This window comes from Poeciliopsis prolifica, unplaced genomic scaffold, assembly GCF_027474105.1.
Source record: "Poeciliopsis prolifica strain line A6 unplaced genomic scaffold, Auburn_PproV2 SCAFFOLD086, whole genome shotgun sequence".
In the NCBI taxonomy this organism is placed as follows: Eukaryota; Metazoa; Chordata; class Actinopteri; order Cyprinodontiformes; family Poeciliidae; genus Poeciliopsis; species Poeciliopsis prolifica.
The window spans coordinates 169,309-190,375 of NW_026562461.1; the positions used below are offsets into that span (position 1 = coordinate 169,309).

At 37.2% G+C, this 21,067-nt stretch overlaps 1 protein-coding gene across 3 annotated transcripts; it reads right to left on the reverse strand.

Moving 5' to 3' along the window:
- Positions 1–1,191: 1,191 nt before the first annotated feature.
- dok4 (docking protein 4) lies at positions 1,192–20,015 on the reverse strand. 3 transcript variants are annotated; one of them, XR_008604986.1, is made up of 10 exons: positions 19,569–20,015; positions 14,435–14,837; positions 13,505–13,612; positions 11,443–11,557; positions 11,197–11,316; positions 10,850–11,039; positions 9,097–9,235; positions 7,879–7,996; positions 7,276–7,772; positions 1,192–1,762 (listed from the first exon to the last, which is right to left on the reverse strand). XR_008604986.1 is itself a non-coding variant. In XM_055022411.1 (9 exons), the coding sequence occupies exons 2-9, from the start codon at positions 14,498–14,500 to the stop codon at positions 7,630–7,632; spliced, it is 999 nt and encodes a 332-aa protein (XP_054878386.1). In that variant the 5' UTR covers positions 14,501–14,837; positions 19,569–20,015; the 3' UTR covers positions 3,879–7,629. The 3 variants fall into 3 exon arrangements, 1 of the variants encoding a protein (XP_054878386.1); XR_008604987.1 differs by lacking the exon at positions 1,192–1,762 and having other exon boundaries at positions 3,879–7,392; positions 7,560–7,772; XM_055022411.1 differs by lacking the exon at positions 1,192–1,762 and having other exon boundaries at positions 3,879–7,772.
- Between the last annotated feature and the right edge of the window lie 1,052 nt (positions 20,016–21,067).

The window sequence follows — 21,067 nt, forward strand, 5'->3', positions numbered from 1 at the left end:
TGCTGCACTCAACAGGATGGAGGACGTATTACAAGCCAGTAGCGTTATTGTTTGGTTGATTTTCTTTTCTCGTTCAATGGCGGTTGGCCGACAATGTTTTGGGGCATTGCTGAGACCTGGAATGGAGTGTGAATTGGGATACTAAATTGTTATATCAACTCTATTTACATACTAGAAGAAAAATTCTTAATATCTATTTTCTATGTATTTAGTCTTTCTAAGATTCTTCAGCAAAAAAGAAGACTAAACTATGTCCAGCTACATCGTGTCCTGTAGATTAACCAGATATCTTCTCTCAATAGCAGCAGGACAATAAAATATATTCCACTTTCTGGTGAAAAATTAATAAACTATGTTAAATTTTAACGTAGCATACCTTAAGTCACACTAATCATGAGTGTAATTCAAGTTCTCTTAAGATTAGTTAACTTAAAGTATGAAATTTTGGAACAACTTATGTAGTGCTTAGTGTACGTTAATAGTATTTAAATTGTATTAAAGCACAATTTAAGGTGTACTAAGTATACTTCAATGCACTGTTTTTTGAGAACTTAAGTTACACTTAGTATACTTTAAGTATATTGCTTTTAATGTAATATAAATGCTCTTGATTATGTACTATTATTGTACACTCAAAATTAGTATACAATACCTATACTGGTGGTAAGTATATTTAAAATATACTTAGAATGTATTTTAAGTATATTGGCATTACATATTTTATATATTAGTTGTGTGATTACAGCATGCTACAATTACACTTTTGGTTTATTATAATTGCTAATGAAGTAACTTTTTAGTTACTTAATGTCTTTTATTATTATTCTTTCCCACTTTGTACATTACACACTTCATACAACAGCTGTACTGCAAACATGTCAGGCTACCAGAATACAGAAGGATCAATTACAACACACTTTACAGGTGAAACTAATTACATTGTGCTTTCAATATATTACCATTTTGGTAAGACTTTATTTGATGGGGTGTGCATAACACTAACATAACACCTGTCATCCAACTTTTAAAGCAACTTCTCATGAAAAGTGTCATTATTTACCGAGTAAAACTTCATAACATCTGTTAATATTAGGTGTAGTGCCATGTTTAAGACAGTATCATGTCAGTGTGGAAAATAAAATATTCACAGTGTGTTTACTTTTATTAGAAGTTTATTCAGTGTTAATCACAATGTTTAATCAATTTATTTTCAGGCTTACAGAGTTGTTGTTTCTCTTTTGGCCTTCACAGTTTGCCTTAGTGAGCCAGAAGCTTAGCAACAGGCGATAAGCAAATAGTTTTCTACTTCACGGGGGACAGACCAGACTCGAAGACTGGCCGATTATTATTAGAGACATAAACTGCACCTAATAACAAACTACCTGAAACCTACTTTTAACTGAAGGTTGCATTTTTCTGTGTGTGTGTGTGATAATCTTATATGCTTCTCCACAGACTTCATGTCTGTGAATGAAGAACAGTATACAGTATATACAGTATATCTCCAGCATCAAATGAGAGGTGGAGTTCACCCTGGACAGGTCGTCAGTCCATCACAGGGCCCTGAAAGCCAACAATGAATGAAATGTATGAAAGAGAAATTGTAGATTACAAGGAGAATAAATTCTGTCCAATCATTTTTTAATTAAAAACAGCAAAAAGAAAAAACAAAAATACTCCCCAAAAAGGCCTTCAATCATGAAGACGATGTGGAGCTTCATCCTCTGAACTGCTTGGTGATCTAATGGAGCCAGAGCCTCTGCTGAGACAGGAAAGTCTTTAGGTTTTTTAATTTCTGATCCTAGCTTCCTCTTTCATCTTCATACACCCACATATATGTATGAAGACAGAAATGAAGGCTAATTCAAAAATAGGGGCTGTATTTATTTAAGTTATGTTTTTCTTTCCTTTCCTTTCCTTTTCTTTCTTTTTTCTTTTTTTTTTACTTTTTCTCAACTCACTATATATTACTACAGTAACACAATATTTAATGGATGTGATGCTGAGCATGTGCACTGAGCTTCTTTGGATAACCAACACAAGATCTGTTCTGAGTGGACCCAGCTAAAAATGTTGGATGATCTTTACCACTGTGCTGCAATCAGTTTCAGGGTGTTAGCAATCCTCCTGTAGCCTTGGCAATCTTCATGTAGCGCACAAATTTATCTTTTAAGATCCACAGAGAATTCTTTGACATGAGGTGCCATATTGGAACTTTCAGTGTCCAGTATGAGAGATTGTGACAGCTGTACTAAAAAACACATCTGCTCCCTATGCACACCTTTAGACTTAGAAATACTAACTAGTCATATGACATTTTGCAGGGAAAATGACTAGCAGCTGATTGTGACAAAAAAAACCCCCAAACAAACATAAAAAAACAGAATGCTGTGCAAAGTAACATGCCATTGTCCCCACAACCAGAACAAGTTAGGAACAATACAAATTTCCATGAAGAGGAACCAGAGGTGAGGCCCTAACACGCTCTGTGGAGTATAGGATGGTCGGATACAGACACGCCTATGAATACACTGTGTAGAAGTGCTAGAAAAACTGCTGGTAAAAACAAAAACCTTTTTAACTTGCCCAGATCTTCGTGAAATGCTGTGCACCTTACACCAGATGTATTATCTCAGGTTTTAGTGGGTACGGTCCTTTACACATCAAAGCTTAATGCTGTGGCATATATAATATATATATATATATATATATATATATATATATATATATATATTGTAGAGCCAATTGTTGTCACCACCAGAGGGCGTATTGTTTTGTTTTCTGAGTGTCTGAGGGGGATGGGTTATTTAAGGTCGATTGTAATGGTGTTCAGGTGTTGACCATTGGAAAGAGGACACAGTTTTTTACTGTGTTTGGTTTGACGGGTAGAAACGAACTTTATGTATGTAAATGGAAATTATAATAAAAGACTTTCATACTAAAGAAGAGCACTACTCTGAAACTTAATCTGAACGCACGTAAAAACGAACTACACCCAGAGGCAACCACTAGTAGCCCTAAAGTAAAGGATTTTGGACGCTACATATATATATATATATATATATATATATATATATATATATATATATATATATATATATGCCGTCATTTCTGCAGAACAGCCATTGGTCTCCATTTGAAACTGTAAAGATAACAGTAAAAAAAACTTCCTAACTTGGTAAGATGACCTAGGAGAAATCTGTACTATTATTATACAAATAATAAGTATCAGCTTTGTACTATAAACTTTACTGGTCGATTTTCCTTTTTTTGTAGTGATGAGGTTTTATTTAGATTGATTTATGGCCGTGAGCAGTGAGATCTGGTCGTTGCAACCATTGAGGGAGATTACATGGCTCTGTGACAGCATGAGTGTTTAATATAAAATGAAAACCGATTTCAGAGGTTGTGGCCTCAGTGTATTGTTTGTTTTTGTGTATTTGTGTTGTTCAGAGGGGAGATAAATCATCCAGTGTTTAGGGTGAGAATCTGCTTCTGCTTTTTATAAACGTATATAGCATGCTTATGAAGTGATGCTTTTCTCAATTTTTATTGTAGAATCCATTTGGCAATCCCACTGCTGTTTGTTGTCTTTTGTGGTGTTCATTTAGGGGAATTGTGTTTTTCTTTCTTCTTTTTTTTTTTTTTTACTTTTCTCAACTCACTATATTACCACAGTAACACAATATTTAGTTGTTTCATGTGACAGTATTTTCATCAAAAGTTTGAAGTTCCAAGAGAGTGACATGGTGTTTTTAAATGCTGTTTGTTCTCAAATGTACTCAGCGGTAAGACACTTTATATCCTACAAAAGGAATTAGTGACAAGTGACAGAAAGCAGTGGCACAGCTCACTGACAGAAAGCTTCCACCACTGAGTAAGCAGGTAAGACTTTATTTTTCACCAAAACATGCATCTAGCATAAACAGTGTGATTGGGTTACAGCTAGTTTTCATCAGTCTGCAGGGAGGTGACAGTCATGAGTGAGAGGTGATAATATGAAGACAGACGAACACACGCTATAGCTTTGCTTTTAGCTTGAAGGATAACTGGCACTGCAGTCTCTTTTTGTTCTGCTTTTCAGAATATTTGTTCAATGACCTCTATAAATCATCATCAGAAGGTAAATGCAGCTTCAGTGGCCCAAAGGCTGTTTCACAAAGCAGCATTAGGAGTGACTGTTTCCTAATGATTTCAGCAATAATCACAGTTTTTATGTATTTACAGAAACAGTCAAAGTCTTGTCAATGACATTTTTCAGTTATCTGTTGTTATTAAGGAAGGGAACAGGAGGAGAAATTTCTTGAAATATTTTGGTATGAAATGTCAAAGTATATCTTTTTGTTTGCCAAAATTGTGACTCCATATTTGGTTGATGATCAAATACCTGAAATGTTGTGGTGCTCTTGATTGTGTTTTTGTTTCATAATGTAAGACAGCTATTCTGACTCTAATAAGGAATGACTGTGGCTCAGTTTTTGGTTATTGGCTAACAGGACTTAATATAATATTAGATGTTAGCTGAAACACACATAGGTTCTTAATTAGTCCTGTAGTTTGACATTTTATGCAGTAACTGACTTTGATAAGCAGTGAAACAAGGCAGACTGAAGGTCTACATTTCTTTGTCAAACTAATCCCATTTCTTCACTGACAGACTTCAATGTTTCTTGAACCATGTAACAATGGTGCAGGGCAGTCCTTTCTCGCCCCGGCGTGTCAGTCATTAGCAGACTGGACTTTCCTAAACTGTCTATTGGTTTTGCAAAGCGATTTACATCAATTTCAGTCTAACGAGGTCAGTAAACAACATTTGTTTCTAGGTTTATGAAACACCTTAGCTTTCTGCTACAGTTATTTTCTCCAAGAAAGCAAGCAAACACATCAACATGTGGCAGTGATCAATTTACTGCCACAAAGCATATAGGAAAGTGCAGGCACAAGATACACTGGTGAAAGTGTTCTTATTGTCCAAACAAGTGCAGATTCATGCTGGCATAGTGTGGACAGAATACCATCTGCTTGTACAAAGTGCAAGCCAGGTTCTGTCTACATTTTTAGAAACATATGTTGAAATATTGCGCCACACTCTTTCACGCAAAAACACTGTCATTTTCAAACATGAAAAATAAATATTTCACAATAAATAAATGGACTCATATAAAAGGCTACATAGAGAAGGCATCATATATAATACTAGATTGTAAGTACACAAAAAACAGACAATTCACAACCAACATTGTGTAAACAAACAGAAAAATGCTTAGCCCTCTTTTGTTTATGCCATGGAGTGGAAGTTCGATAGAAATTTCAGTATTATTCCAGCTAAATCCTATTTTACATCTTGTTTTGCACAGATCGTCAGTTTGTTTCCAAAATCTTAAATGTCCTTTCTACAGTCAGTGGCAAAACACAACAGAATAGTTATGCCCTGTATTAGCCTAAAGCAGACCCACTGCATGACCGACATGCAACATCCCAATTTCAATAAGGAGGAACCAGAAGGAGGATTTTTTCATGACAGTAAAGAGGCATATCCCCTTTTACAATCGTGCATGTTTGCAGGTCATTTTTTCTGTATTCACCTGTAGTTAAGAATAACAGTCAAGAAAAACATAGAAAAAAACGTAGGCATCTCATGCATAATGTAGAACGGCTTTGTGAGACTATTTTAGGTTTAGAATCTTTAAAGTCTCTAAAGTAAACAATCCAGTCTTCATTCACATGAGCCTGAAGTTTCATGGATTCTGAGCAGGTAAAATTTGATCATTTTGAACCGTCAGCCAATAGTTAAGACTGAATAAACCAATAGTCTTTGATCTCTACTTGGAATTTGTTGGTGTTGTACATGTTAAAAAATTAAACAATGGTTAATGGTTGTCATTAAAAATTCTTCATGGTTTCTGTTGCTATAAATAGATAATTTCATGACAACGTCAAGCTTTTGCTTGACATTGGCCTACAAATTTCAATATGTGTGGGTGGTTGGCTTTTCAGTCATCAGAGCCAGTGTCTCTTCTACAAAGTATGTTCTCAAGTCATTATCATCATACATTTGCAAAGCAAAGTAGACCTTATGCTAATGACAGAGTTGTATCAATTCGGCACAAGACACATCTACAGGTCTTACAAAGACTATTTACAATTTCTGCACATATATAAAAATATTTTAGTGACAGCATCATCCCCTACTTCAAAACCTGCTTAAGTGTCAGCAAACATATCTTCCACCTGAAAAATCACATTCTGTTGGGCAAAATCAAAGGCATCAGTCCAGAAGTAGAAAAACTAAGGATCTTCCAAATTAGAAAACTAGTCTTATCTTTCCAGGAGTAGCACAACCTATTTGGTGCAAGTAAGGCACCTTGTAGCCTTGGTCACTGCATTATTCCATCTAACAAAACAGGCTTAAGAAAATTTCATGAAAGCCATTTTGAATATCTAATCCATTTGATCCAAGGCAGCCCTAACACATACACACATTATAAACTGTGAAAAAGGAGCAAAGGTTAGAATATCATTATACTTCCATAAAAATAATCGACTTCTAGATCATGGCATGCAGCTATTTAGGCTTTTATTTTATCAATCTTTCTACGCAATCTATCTGTGACATGTCTTACAAATGTCCACATGTCACAGACTTCTCTTCTTTAAGAAAAAACTGTTCTCTTATCAAGACCCCGACTACACTAATGTGCAAACTGTGAGCCAATTGTTGAAAAATTATTTGTACAGTTTAAATAACATCCTGTTAGATTTGATATACTTAGCAGCTAAACTTGTAAGTTAGCTTTAAAAGGAATAAAAAACAGTTCCAGAGACAGATGAATTAACTGACTTGAAATTTCTCAAGTCAGATTTACTGACAATTCAAAGCATTTTTAGATTACAACAACATTCACTCAGTTGTTCTTTCAAACATGTACACACTCATACATAGATCGTTAGCAATTTGGAATTAAGTGCCTGGCTCAAAGACACACTGACCAGTGGCATGGGGAGGAAGCCAGAATGAAACTCACACTGTTCTTACTGCAAGCTCACTACTTTTAGAGTAGTGCAGTAGTTTTTCTTTTACAATACTGAAGAAGAAAAATTTTGTTTTACTTTACACTGCTACTCATTTGTTTGTCCAAACAAGTTTGTTTTTCAAGTGATCTTGAGTGTAGTCCAGAGACAAGATAAGTCTCTAAAATTGTTACAATTTTTGATTGAGTCCTTAAAACAAACTTGGTTGTTAAAGAACCACATTTCACAGGAAATCATACCAACCTTTACAAAACCCCAGGCAGAGCTGAATGTCTACATTAGTTGACTGTAGTATTCCAGTCATGGAAGGAAGCCCATCTGAGTCCATCTGCAGTTGGTCACATGCCCTTTACAGAACAACTGTAAAGCATAAAGCTATGCTTGTTACTCCTCCATTCATTTATTCATTTCGAACAGACAAACATTAAAAACTAGAAAAAATACAAATAACACAAATTATCGTTCCCAATTGACATGCAAAAGTACCAAACTTCAGAATTCGAAACAGGAAAGATAAGTGTCCTCACTGTAGGTCTCAATGTACTTGCACATATCCAAGTCCTCCTCTGTGTGGATGTATAAATTTGCAGGTGTGTGTCACTGTCCTGGTAATGCAGGAAAGTGTGATGGCACAAGTGTGTGAATATGTGCCAGAGAGTGTGTTTGTGTATTTAGGGGCAACGTGGTGTGGCCCTTAGCTGGCAGATGGCTGGACAGTAGTTCCTCTTCAACACCATCAGCTACAAAAGAGTGGGAATGGAGTTGTTAAAAGGCAGCTCATGTTTTCTATGGCATAACATTCACAATTGAACAAATATTAAACTGAAAGAATTGAATGTGACCTACCACTTCCAGGGTCCATGTCAGCCTGGTTCCCAGTGATGTGGTGCCAATATGCAGACCGGGGTAGGATGGCAGTTGGTGTACATGGGTAGGAGCCAACCTCTGAGTCCTTAGACAACATCTGGATGTCAAATGCACATAACAGCACAGAAAATCAAGATGAAGTTCATAAACTACAACATTCTTTATAACTTTTAATGAGACCTCATGACTTTACATGGATGTTTCTGTCTCTGCAGCAGTCACTCACAAACAGAAGAAACAACTTTATACTCTCTTATATTTCTAGATGTATCAGAAAATAAACCTGATTTAAATCCAGTTTAAGTTCGAGCTTACTCATCCAGACTAGCTTCATACTTCATGTCTGTTGCAAATACATACACGTACACTAAAGTTTAGATCAGGCCAAAAATATTCAACCCAGCCTCCTCTATTCATTTATTCATTTCGAACAGACAAACATTAAAAACTAGAAAAAAAACATTAAAAACACAAATTATCGTTCCCAATTGACATGCAATTATCTGTTGCAGGGTTCGGTAGAAGATGAAAGATTAGAAATAAGTAGAACGACATGTTCTGGATTCTGTTTTCCTCAATCTCTTTTATCCTTGTCTACCTGCTTACATGGACCCCTGCAGCTTGCATAGCCATGCTTATGTGTGACTGTTGCCAGTCATATGTAAACAGACTGAAACTGATTAGATTACCATTTAGGGAGAGTACAGATTGCAGAGAAGAATAAAAAGCTAAACTGGCTACAATCTTTGCCTCAGTGGTGGCATCCCTAAGGCTGGACGGTTAATGTAACTCTTTATCTGTTCCATTTATATGACATGTGGCTTGTAACATTTGATCATTTTTCGGCACTAAAGCCTGTTATTATATATAATCAAATTTCATTTTTTGTCAAGGTAATTTACACTGAATGGTTTTGGTCTTTTCCTGAAACTGGTTAACAAACCTGGGTGGTGCACAAAGACAAAATTGAATGAACTCCACACAGCTTTACATTTTGCATTCTTGTTTGGTTTTCTCTGTGCTGGATGTCTTGCCGGTTTATTAAGTGCACCACAGAAACTCAAGCCCAACCAAGACATCAAGCAAATAATTTTGACTGAACCCAACTTGAATTTTGTGTCAAGTTCTAAACTCACCCACCTCCTCTTTGGGCTGTGGGTGTGCGTGTGTGTGTGTATGTGTCAGCCAAGTTCTCACCCTTCTGTTTTTCTCTAACTCCAGCAGAACCTTTTTGTGCTGCTCAGCGATGGCCAGTGTAGAGGAGTGAACCCTCTGGTAAATCTGCTCCCCATCTTTGGTCTGGAAGGTGTAGAGGCCTTCACCACTATCACACATCCTTCACACAAAGACAATGCTGTATTAAACCAGGCTATACAACAGCACTAGCTAATGTACTGGAAATATAGCAATCATTTCAGAAAAAATTAAAGAATTCAGAACTGGAATATTATATGAAAAATATGAAATTAGACAGAACCCCCCAGAAGCAGCGGCTTTAACCCGCCTGGTAGAAACGTTAAGAAGAAGCTTAGCGAACAGTCACAGGTGGTACCAGGGGTGGTATCAGGTGGTACCAGGGGTGGTACCAGGTGGTACTAGGGGTGGTACCGAGGCTTTGAGCTGTGTCGTGACTCACAGTAACAGTTGCAGTAGACATTGTCTTATCAGGATATCTGATATAAACACAGACATTCTTTCTATCGGTTGGTAGGACCAACTCAGATGAGCCTGTAGAACTATTGCGAGGATAATTATGAAAATATAAATAGAAACAACTATTCTAATGTCAATCATACCTAGGTATTTATTCACAAACCAACGTATGAAAAAATATTCTTGCCCATAATTTGGTGAGGGGGCACAGATCCGCCCCCCTCCTCACCGTGGACGAGATGAAGGCAGAAACTGAGAGCCATTATTAGACTGAGTGCAGCCAGACCAGTTTATTTTGATAAATTATTATATTTAGCTAAATATCATTGCTGAGGGGCACAAGGAGGACTTTTGACATACAGATAAAAAAAGAATAAAAAAAAAAAAAAAAACACATCTCAAAAAGGGCACTAAGGGCATCAAAGATGAAAGGGGCAGGGTCTAAAACCCGTTTCACCCCCCACCCCTGCAAGTCCCTGCCTGGGCGTAAAGTTGAAGATCTCTTCAGGTTTGCACCAAGTAGCAGGTGTGTGAATTCTAATTCATAAAAATGATGGATGTTGTTCAGATTTCCATTTAAGAAACCCAGCAAAATATGGAAAATGTTCCTCTAACACAATTCCTGTCTCTGCCACTCCCATCCCAGCCTGGAGTGCCTGCAGCTGGCTGTCCAGGCTGACCAACCTGCCCTCTGTGCTGGAGGTTTGAATTTTTACATTTTTCAGTTTTGTGAACAGACCCAGCCCAATAGAAAAGAAGGGAATGGAAAAATTCAATACATCAGAACTCATTTGACATATGTCTTTCCATCTCCTTTAAAAAAAAAATAAATAAAAAAATAAATAAATAATTGTAAAATAAATCAAATTGTTGCACAATAGCTTGTACCTCTTCTGGTGATTAAACAGACTTTAAATCCCCTTTACTGAAATCTGAAAATGTTCCAAAATGTCTAATGGCATAAAAGTGTCACTTGTCTTTTATTTTGAACTTGGTTTTAATCTTTGATCTTTTGTATTAGCTAAGAAAAAGATCAATATCCTTTTCTTAAAAAGTCAAGTAGTTACAATTCTGTTGTTATGGATGCCCAGGTCAGTGAGTAGTGTATGAATACTGCAGAAATCCCATATGTACTACAACACACTCTTTTAAAATGCTAACATAATGGGCAGTGGCTACACAATAATTTCAGTATCTCTACTCCAACGTATAGTTTGGAAACTGTGATTATATGGATAAGTTCAGTAATAATATATCTCGCCTACTTTTTGCCACTGTCAGCCTTTCCAGGTCTCACCGTCCGGCTTCAAAAGTGAAGCGAGTGGCATCACGTCCGTAGCGCCGGAGAGAGCAGAGGGGCCAAGTAATCAGCTTGGTGCGAGGGTTGTGGATGTCCCACAGGTATATATTCTCATGGGTTATCTGCATCATGCACTCCCCGTAGATATCCAGGTTTGGACAGGGAAGGAGGAACACATTGAAGCGCTCTAACAAGACATAGAATGTCAGGAGAAAAGGAAACAATATTTTCTAAGGGAAGAAATTTTATCAAAATGAATATCCAAAGAGTCCTGCTGTGGACTGAAACCTCCCTCTAAAGCTGTATATCTCAACAATATGTGTGTGTGAGTGTGTGTGAAGTACCTGTGTGTTCACGCTGTACTCCAGCAGCCAGCAGGTCAGGTTCTCCCATACTGATGTCATTCAGTCGAATACCAAGACACTCGATAGACAGCATCTTCAGCCAGTCCTCTGCCTCTAGCTCTAAGACACACAACACTTCACATCTGGTCTACTCTGGTCTACAAGCCTGTTCCTGGGACGTCTCAGCAGCGATGTCCAGCAGCTGAGCTGAGCTACGTGAATGTTTGACTGTGTAAGTTTTCTTACCTGATTCACAGGTGAAGGTGCGTGAGGAGTCATCAGTAAACACAATGGCTACTGCCTGTCGCTTGGCATCTCGAGGTAACCGGGTGATGTTCTTGACGTTACTAATTTCTGTTACCTAAATAAAAAAAAGAAAAGGGAACATATGATGACTAAATTAAAAACAGTAAATTGCTAAAGTATTGGTTATTTTCATAGCTCATACTTTAATGTATTTTATTTTAATTTTATGCTGCACATCTTTATTCATATAAATAAGTCCAAAGGCAGTTACCAATTCACTTGAGTTGTATCTTTCATTAGAAAGGGATGTGTAGTAAATCATCTCCCATAACAAAGAATGAGAAGCACAGTCATTCTTATTTAACACCACAAACTCATCAGTTGCATTAGAAATAAAGTTGAAAAATTCTTCATCTGCAGTCAGAAGAGAATTAAACTGGCATAGAAGTCGGCTTGTGGGAAGTCAACTGAATATACAATACTAATGATGTGTGGTCCGTAATCATCACACTCAAATAATCAGAAGAAACTACATATAAATTGATAATCCGGTCAATAAAAAATAATCAATTCTGGAGCAGGATTATGCACCTTAAAAAAAGAAAGTATTTTACTATTTGGGTTTCAGGATCTCCACGGGTCAATAAGACCATTCTGCATTATGGAATCAGAGAATCATTACAGATTTAGTTAAGTTATGGGGATTGGCTCAATCTAACACTGGGTCAATGACACAATTCAGGTCACTCCCTAAAATTGGCAAATGAGTTGTGCCTGGTCCTACCATTTAATAAAATAGAAAACACAAAACAAAAGATAACAACACAACAGTAAAGAGCTGAGTTGGACCTCTCCAACCCCATACCAGAAAACAAACCCATAACAGAACAACGCCCAAAGTCTCCATAAAAACAGAAATATTGAGACAGCAGCGCCATACACAGCAGTTATTCACAATAAAAGGTGAACGTGGAGATAAAACAGAGCAAACAGATTCAGAATTATATAAAAAAAGGTTAATAACTCCTGCCAACATCAACATGATAATAGTATGTGCTTATTTTACTTCAAGATTATATTTGTTATATTGTAACCGTCATCCAAACAAGACTGAGAACAGCAAAATGCTTATATAATGAAGAAATATGCTCCATAGCAATAAATAGAACTTATACATGCTCAGGAAGATTATGAATATTTAGTCAAACAAAAAATAATCACACGCGTGTTGGTGTTTTGACAGTCAAACCAAAATTTTGAAGTATATCAGTCTTTTTAAATAGTCCTAATATAAGATCACTAAAATTATTTAAGAAGTTAGTTTAAATTTTTGAGACTATAAATACTTGAGAGCCTAAAAGTCTAAGAGTTTTTGCTAGAAACCACCTTCCTCCAGACTCCCCTCATGCTTCCTGTTCTTGAAAAGAAATCTTTAGTTTTGAGGTCTCACTAAATCAGAGGTACTTGTGCTGTAGGTGTTATCTCAGCAGATGTGGTACTTTGTTTACAGGTCAAATGTTTATTATGTGCATACCTTATCTCTGTGGGCTGTAGCTAGCTCAAAGTCAAAAGTTTATCTCAATAAAATTACACCCAGCACACTGATAATATGACATAAATAAGAAAAATGATTTGTTTTAATGCCAAAGGGAATGTTAATGCAACACAAATTGTTTCTGTAAAGTAGAGGTGTCCATGAGGCTGGTGTTGTTATAATCTCACAAAATCGTAATGTGGTCTTTGTTAGCAGAGTAATGAGTGTCTCCACCTGTCAGGTGGGACACTGGAGTTCAATGCTCAGCTGGTGTTTTTGAGTAAAGCTATTCAGTTCTTTTTATGTTATTCTCATTAAACACAAACTGCTAAGTTGACACCACTAGTAGCTAGATTCGATTCAGAATTTGTAGATCCATAGAAGTAAGGGTCACGTTTTAATGTGAAGATTGGTTCTTCTCATCTGTCAGTGGGTGTGGATGTGTGCATACACATGATGGTGATCACTTTATTTATTTTCCCCTACAGAAAATATACCTGCTGTTCTTCACAAAAATAACAAACTCACTTTGGGACAAGCTCTGATGTAAGCAGCCTTTTCATCAGGGTATTTCTCAAGACGACGAGGTCCTTTGCTCGATGACTTCTTAAACACAAGCCAGCAGCGCCGATAGATCTGCAATATTCAGGGACACCCACAAAGACAGTGACAAACATAAAGAAGGAATCACACCCTCAAAACCTTTTGTTTCGTCCACCAGTGACAATAAAAAATCTGCTAGTGTGTACAAAAAAGTTAAGAAGTTGGTTTTTGTGAGTCCAACAGCTGGTTTCTTACCATCTGGAGACATGTTTTATTCAAATTATTTCATAATAAAAAGGTAAAAATAACAGAGAATAGGTGTGGGCCTGTGAGATGTGAGCTTGTCTCAGACAGAATAGACTCTTTGAGAGTAACTCACAACCCAACAAGGCAGCAGTATAATTGATTCTTGTTTAGTTTATGGATGGTTACATTGCTCAATAAATGGGGGTTGCTATGTTAAATTAAATTATTATCCCAATTACAATTAAGTTGGAATGTCAAGTGAAGCATAAGTATAAACAGAATAGCTTGCAAATCCTTCTCACCCCATATTTAACTGAATTCACTACAAAAACAAGATATTTAATGTTCAAATGGATAGCATTAAATATGAGTTTAATGTTATCCATTAAATGTATATTTACTGACATAGCAATTTGGAAAATAGTTCAAGATTTATGGAAACCATTAAATGCCATTAGGTGTTGGGGGTTAAAAGACGAATTTAACAACCTTTATCTTTGGAGCAGTGTTAAAACATTTTATTTGGTTGCAATTATTTAGCAATTATTATATATTGGGTCTTTTTTTTAAATCTATTTGCTTGGTTAAATCCAAGGATAGTTTTAGGCCAGGCAGTGTAGTAACAAGACTCCAAGTATCATTCCATTAATGTAAACAAAACACACTAACCCCAAGCTTCCGACTCCGCATTCGTACATAGCCCTGCTTGACGACGTCACTGAAGTTAGAGGCCATCTTTGTATGGCAGAGGACCTGCTGCCTGAACCCGGAGAGCTCATCCAGATGTCTCTCCAGTACTTCAGCTAATCAGCCACCTTTTTCTCCTCAGCTTTTAGCTACTTTCATATGGAGTTCTTCTGTTCTTTGGGTCTTTGTGCCTTTTTTTTCTTTCTCTTTTTAGTTTCATTGGATGTTAATTCTCCTTCAATGGACAATAAACCTCCTTAACTTTCCTTTAACTTTCCCATTTATTTTGCTCCATGTCTTTTCCCACTCCTGTTGTTTTTTATATTTCTGTTTGATCTTCAAGCAGTTCTTTTCTTATCTACATGTAGATTACCTCTTCTTTATCCTAGGGAAACAAATGACAGAAGAAAGAATCTAGTTAATGACACTATACATTACAAACAGCTTTGCAGGATGTAGGATGGCTTGGTTTAATGCAATGGTAAGAGCACTGTCTATGTTTGCCTGTCTCTGTTTTTGCTTATGAATTAAAAATAAAAATAAAAATGAATAAAGTTCTGCTTAAACTGAATTTTACTTCACTCCTTAAAGCTCAAGAACAAGTTAATTTACATTGTACAATGCCATTTATAATTTTTTCTTGATACAAGTTCTTCTAAAATGCTTTGGTTTATAAAGTCCAGAGGACTCCAGAGATTCATACTACAATCAGTCATTCATCGGTTAATCAGTTTTGTGAATCTGCATTCTTCCCCCCTTGCAGTAATTTTAGTAGTCCATGTAAATCTATGCCAAAGTTGCAAGTAAACAAATCAAAAATGTTCTGGTTAACATGCAGGGTTCTTTACATCACCCTTCGAAGAGTGGTTAAATTTTATTTTTCTTGGGATTGTACCCACATCAGTGAGAAAATTCCTTTTTGGAAACTTAGGGACCTCCAACAATTCAAGAGGGATTTTCCGAAGACGTCTGATTGAGGCATCAATCATGACAGACATAAATATAGTATGCTGATAATTATTGTGTCATTGGCCGCATTATTGGCAATGCGGCCAATAATAGTTGGTATACTCGCCAAAGCAAACAAAACACTATAACTTTCACATAAAAAGGTCGATTGGCTACAAACTTGGCATGAAGGGTCCTGGTTGGACACCTGACCATCCAATGTTGTCATAGTTTGACATCATCTAATCCCTGGACTCTAAGAACAGCTTCTAAGTAAGCCGTCAAAACTTTCTAAGCTTATTTAGAAAACTGAATCTATGACCCTCTTGGGCTGATCATCTTGATCAGCCCAAGAGTCAATGCACAGCTTCAATTATTACAATTAAAACATAGCGATCAGGCCCAGAACATGGGAGCGGTGATGGAGTCTGACCTGAACCTTTTATGGTTCCAGTAAAGCCAGAATTAATAATAACTAATGGTGTCAAATAACATAATTATTTTATTCGACAGTAGAGGCAGTCGCAAGCCTGAAGAGATGCCACTAAGGAAGAGATCTAGAAATACCCCAAAAGCTACAGAATTCGTTAAAAACTGTGAGCTGAAATAAATAAAAGAGAGACGTTGGAACGCCTTCTTAAAGATGACTATTTATCACAGATTTCAAAAGAAAAAAAAAACGTGAAGCCGCAGATAACATAGGAAATAGCGCCCCCTTTCACTTTTGGCACGCATTGGTCCCATTTCCAAATAAGTCATGAGACTGACAGAGGTCAATCCCAGGCCTTTTTTGTTTGCTGCAGTGATGTGCTTCTCACAGAGTTTGGAGAAGAAGATGGCAGCTGCTTCATTCACTGATGCTATATATTCATGTTTCCAGCTTTTCCACCCAGAACAATGCTGAAGCGGAGGCATCAAAATCCAACATCTTTTGTTACAATTGTTTCCACCCCTTTGAAACATATAAAATGGTGAGGGTGGCAGGAGTTTGCCCTGCAGTCGTTGGTTTGCGGCTTCAAACACCTGAACTGTCTGTCTGTGTTGTTGGGTAAGATACTTCACCCGCCTTGCCTGCCGGTTCTGGTCAGAAATAAAACTTCTTGAAAACACAATACACAAGTCTGAATAAATTTTTTTAAGCGAATCATTTTCCTTCATAAGCACAGTACATTTACACAGAACAAGAGATATGGGGAAAAATATTAATACAATATAAGAATGTTCTAAAAACTGTGAAGTCAAAACAGCTTCCAATAATTGTGTCCATTTGTGCTTGATTGTAAATTTCACACATGGCAACTGCAACAACTTATTCATTATTCATTAATACAGGGGTAATACTGTACAATAGAAAGAAGATTGTATTTCAAAGTGTGGACATTCATTTAAACTATTAGTTGCCAAAGTCAAGTAAGTGGGTCTACAGTTGACACACTGAAAAGTTCTTTTTCAATTACTGACAACTGACATGTGAAACTATTTGCTTTTAGTGGCCATGTTCTGCTGGTCACTGTGTCCAACATCACCCTAGATTACAATTACCTACCAAACCCACCATCTACTTCCCACTGAGGCACTCCCTCTGTCCCTAGACTACCATTATAAGTCTTAGTTATTATCTTGCCTTTATGACTGCTGTAATAACAGAGACCAGTAAGCAATTAAGAGCTCGGAAACAAGGGCCTCATTATTTGCTGGGGAGAAGACTCCTGAGCAAACCTAATTCTTCCAAAGGTATTAAGTCTATAGAATGTGCTACATAACTAAACATGTTCAAAGTTTAATGAAACAGAAATGCCTCCTCCCACTTTATTTCTCCATTGACAATTAGTGAAGGTCTGTGGGGAGGGAGGAAGGTCTAGCCACATTTAAAATTACTGCCAGCCATTTAATAAACGCTGGCAAACATGATCAGCCATTTCTATTTTGCATTTCACCCTTTATTGCTCATTTAGCTTTTTTACACAACAGATCATAATGTCTCAATCTGCCATCTAAACAGCAAATTTCAGCACTAACTTACTATAAAAATTATTCGCTCTAGAAAGCTTAGGGCAGGTTTCTCTTTTAATATATCTGTTTTTGTTGGGTCGCTCATGACAGTGTACTAGGTCTTCTCTCACCTTATGCTTGAATTCATTGACTTGCACTTGGTGCTCAAAGGATTTATGTATTTTCCAGGCAAATAGTGCCATTTTATAGTGCAATAAAGTAACAATGTTACCTGCAATTGTTATAAAAATGCTGCAATTGTTTAAAAAAATGGAGACTGCAGCTTTCGGAAGGTGCTTTGGTGCTTTGTCAGACCAAGTATTTAGCCCTAAATGGTTTCTAGGGGAGATTTAAAGATTTCTCAGACAAGAATGAAAGAATCAAAGTAACACTCTGGTGTGTTTTTGATGAAGTAATAATGACACATGTCTTTTTTCAATGAGTAAAAATAGACTTTTTCAATAACAAATTAAATGAAATTAAATAAAATGAAATGAAATGACATCAGACTTATATAGTGCTTTTAGCAGGACATTTAAAAATGGTTTACATGAAATTAGTCATTTCCATTCACACACTGATGAAAGCAAGGTGCCACAGCTGTCCTGGGACAGTATGACATAAAACCTTTCTGTATCATTGTAATTAGCCATTTGATGTGACCCAATTAACCAAAGAGAAACAATGTAATGGTGAATATGACAGTGATGTAATTAATCTATTATCCTAATGCTTTATCTAGTTCAGAGGACCCAAAGTTCTCTACACTCTTTACATTGGACCGCCTGACAGAAGTGATGGTGATCACTTCTGTCAGTGAAGTGACACTGACACTACTGTGCCCTCTGACCTCCACCAGAAGGGTAGGAAGGTGAAATATTTTCCCCACGGACACAATAACTGAGCCAAATAGATCAGGGATTTGCACCGGTAACACACTGTTGCAGGACCAACTTACCACCAATTATGGTTGCCGGCCTTTTATTTTTATATTTACACAATTTATTCTGTCAGTTATGTAGGGTAGGCATTTTGTTTTGATCAACTCATAGTTACGGTATGTTAAGATTGTGGGTGTGTGCCACTTGATTCCTAATGTAACAAAACAATTTGGTGCTCCACATGGCAGTTGGTAAATGTATATTATTGCTGTGAAGGTGATGTTAATATTCATGAACTAAACTTTTCCAATATTATTTAAGGACCCCTGGTTGTACTAAAACTAGCAACACTAGAAAATGATTTTAATAATCATAATTTGTGTACTATTGTCAGTCAAGAGCTTTTTTTAATGTATCAAGATGAAAGGCTTGTCATTTCTGCACAGTTCAACTTATGTTACTAAATTTTGATCTAGTACTAACTTTAAAAGTCTTCCAGGTTTGCAGTCAGAGCAGAACAGTTCAGTTTGCTTTAGAGAACTGAAACATCAATGAAGCTGATGCACTCCACTGTGCACTCCACACAGGGTAAACATATAATCAATAGATTCTTTAAAGGCAGCACTTTTTTTTAAGTCATTTTCAATCTCTTTAAAAATATTTTCATTTGCTCTGGATGAGCGATAATAGCACAACCCCTTTATCATGTTCGAGGTGTGGGAAGCTGCTTGAACCCAGCACTCAATACTAAAACACAGAAACAGGAAACTCTTCATTTTTGGCACTATTAAGCCCAACAATGAACTGAAAAAAAAGAAAAAAGAAAAAAAAAAAACTCAAGTAGCTGCTTTAAATATCTGAATATTATTTTTGAAGCCCAAACAGTTATCACTAAATTGTGATTATAGGCATGGAGAGGGAATTAAACACATTCCTGCTACATGTCTATGTTCATATGTGTATTTACTACCAAAATAAAGGCTAAATAAAAACTGCTACTGTGTGTAATTAGTTACAAGACTAATAATGCTGAAATATAATTTGTAGTAGTAGAATAGCAAAGTCGTCATTTATTTATAGTTCAGTCTGCAAAATGCATACAAATTGAGAAAAAAAACACGTTTGATTCTTTTTTTTATATGTTCAGTTATTCAGAAATCAGCTGGGTTTTATTTCTTGTTTTCGTGGCTCTAAATATATTATTGTTCTCCAACAAACACCTGCTCCAGAAAACAGGATTAAAGTGCCAGTGAGCTGTGGAGCTTCACAGAGACATCCTCTGTCCTCCATGTTACCTGCGTGACAGCTGTGATCGTGGGTCCATCTCTCTGTAGAAAGCTGTGGACGGGCGGGGTCTGAGTCTGTCTTCACCGCAAAACTCCGGTCCAGCCGCTTCACCAGCTCTGCCTGCTGGGGGACAAGGCTCGGCGATCCAACACCAAAACGCGACAGACTGGGCACAAAAGCGCCTTGTGATCACGCACGGCTGAGCATCCTCCAGCCCGCCCGGGCTCTCCGTCTCTGTCCGAAGCTCTGATCGGCTCTGAGCTGAGCTGGGCCGGGCCTGGCCGGGCCGATCCGAGCCGGTCCGTCAGAGCTAAAGCGTTTCGGAATCCGACAGGATACAACAGAGGCACACGCCCAGAACTAGCCCAGCCGTCCATCCACGTTCCAGTCGTACACGCCTCCCACACCAATACCAATACAAAGAGGCAGCGGGACGTGGAGAGAATCCACATAGATCTGTGGGTTCCAACTAAACTTAACCTTGTTTTCCAACGAGTTTATTTATTTATCTATTTATCTATCTTTTGCCTTGTAATCCAGTATGACAAAGACCCAGAGCAAGCAGCCAGAGCTACAATGATCAAACACACCCATGTGTTAGAATATCAGCAATTCTTGAGAATGGAGCAAAATCTATAAAAAACTATAAAACAAAAGCTAATGTGTTCATAGCACACTGACTTGGCTATCAGATAATATATTAGTACAGCCTCCTCTGTGTGTGTGTGTGTGTGGGGGGGGGGGGGGTTAGCTGGATATTTTCTTTGTCAACACTGTTGACACTTTGTTTCCTGTCCTTTTTCCTTTTATATTAATATACAGCTTTTACATTACTCTCTGTTGTACTTGATTGTCTCAGACAGAGTTCTCCATCAACAACCATGTTCTTGTCTGCACTCCAAGAGCACTGATGTGAGGCAGGGAGGAGTCTGGAGAAGAGGCCAAAATGCCCTCATAAGCCCTACTGCCCTGAGAAGTTGCTGTCCACTTTAACAATAACTGTTTGGGTTGACATTGAGAACCAAAGGATCTCAATGTCAACAGCATGTAATTTGCAGTACACCCAAAATAATTGTGTGACCTGTTTTTGTGTAGCAAAACTGAGTTCATTTCCTATTATTTCTGATAGATTTTACACCTTATTTACATTTGATCTTATTTTAAAATCCTTGGAGGAAAGGACTGATAAATGTGAGCAGTATTGTGCTAATTGCAAAGAAACAAGTGTTAAGAAAAATTATTTTGCAAAGCATGAATAATAACTCAAGGTTTGCAGATTATTTTACTCATTCCCAGACTGAAAGTAAAACTAAGATTGAAGTGATGAAGTCCACTGCGTGCTTAGGCCGAAAACCCTGATGATATACCAGTCATGTCACTCAAAGGCCCAGCCAGGATGACACCTTCACAACCTTGATTCTACCCCAGACCCACCTAGGAGCATTCAAAATGTCAAAATCAGTTATGTTCCATTGGTTATGTTCCATCTCATTGAGTTTCAGGATGT

Excerpts from the sequence above, each read along its gene's own strand:
- dok4 (XM_055022411.1), bottom strand. The coding sequence starts at position 14,500 with ATGGCCTCTAACTTCAGTGACGTCGTCAAGCAGGGCTATGTACGAATG. Across the intron at positions 13,613-14,434 it reads TGCGGAGTCGGAAGCTTGGG|ATCTATCGGCGCTGCTGGCT; the intron begins GTTAGTGTGTTT and ends TGAATATTGCAG. Across the intron at positions 11,040-11,196 it reads AGTACAGCGTGAACACACAG|AGCGCTTCAATGTGTTCCTC; the intron begins GTACTTCACACA and ends ATGTCTTGTTAG.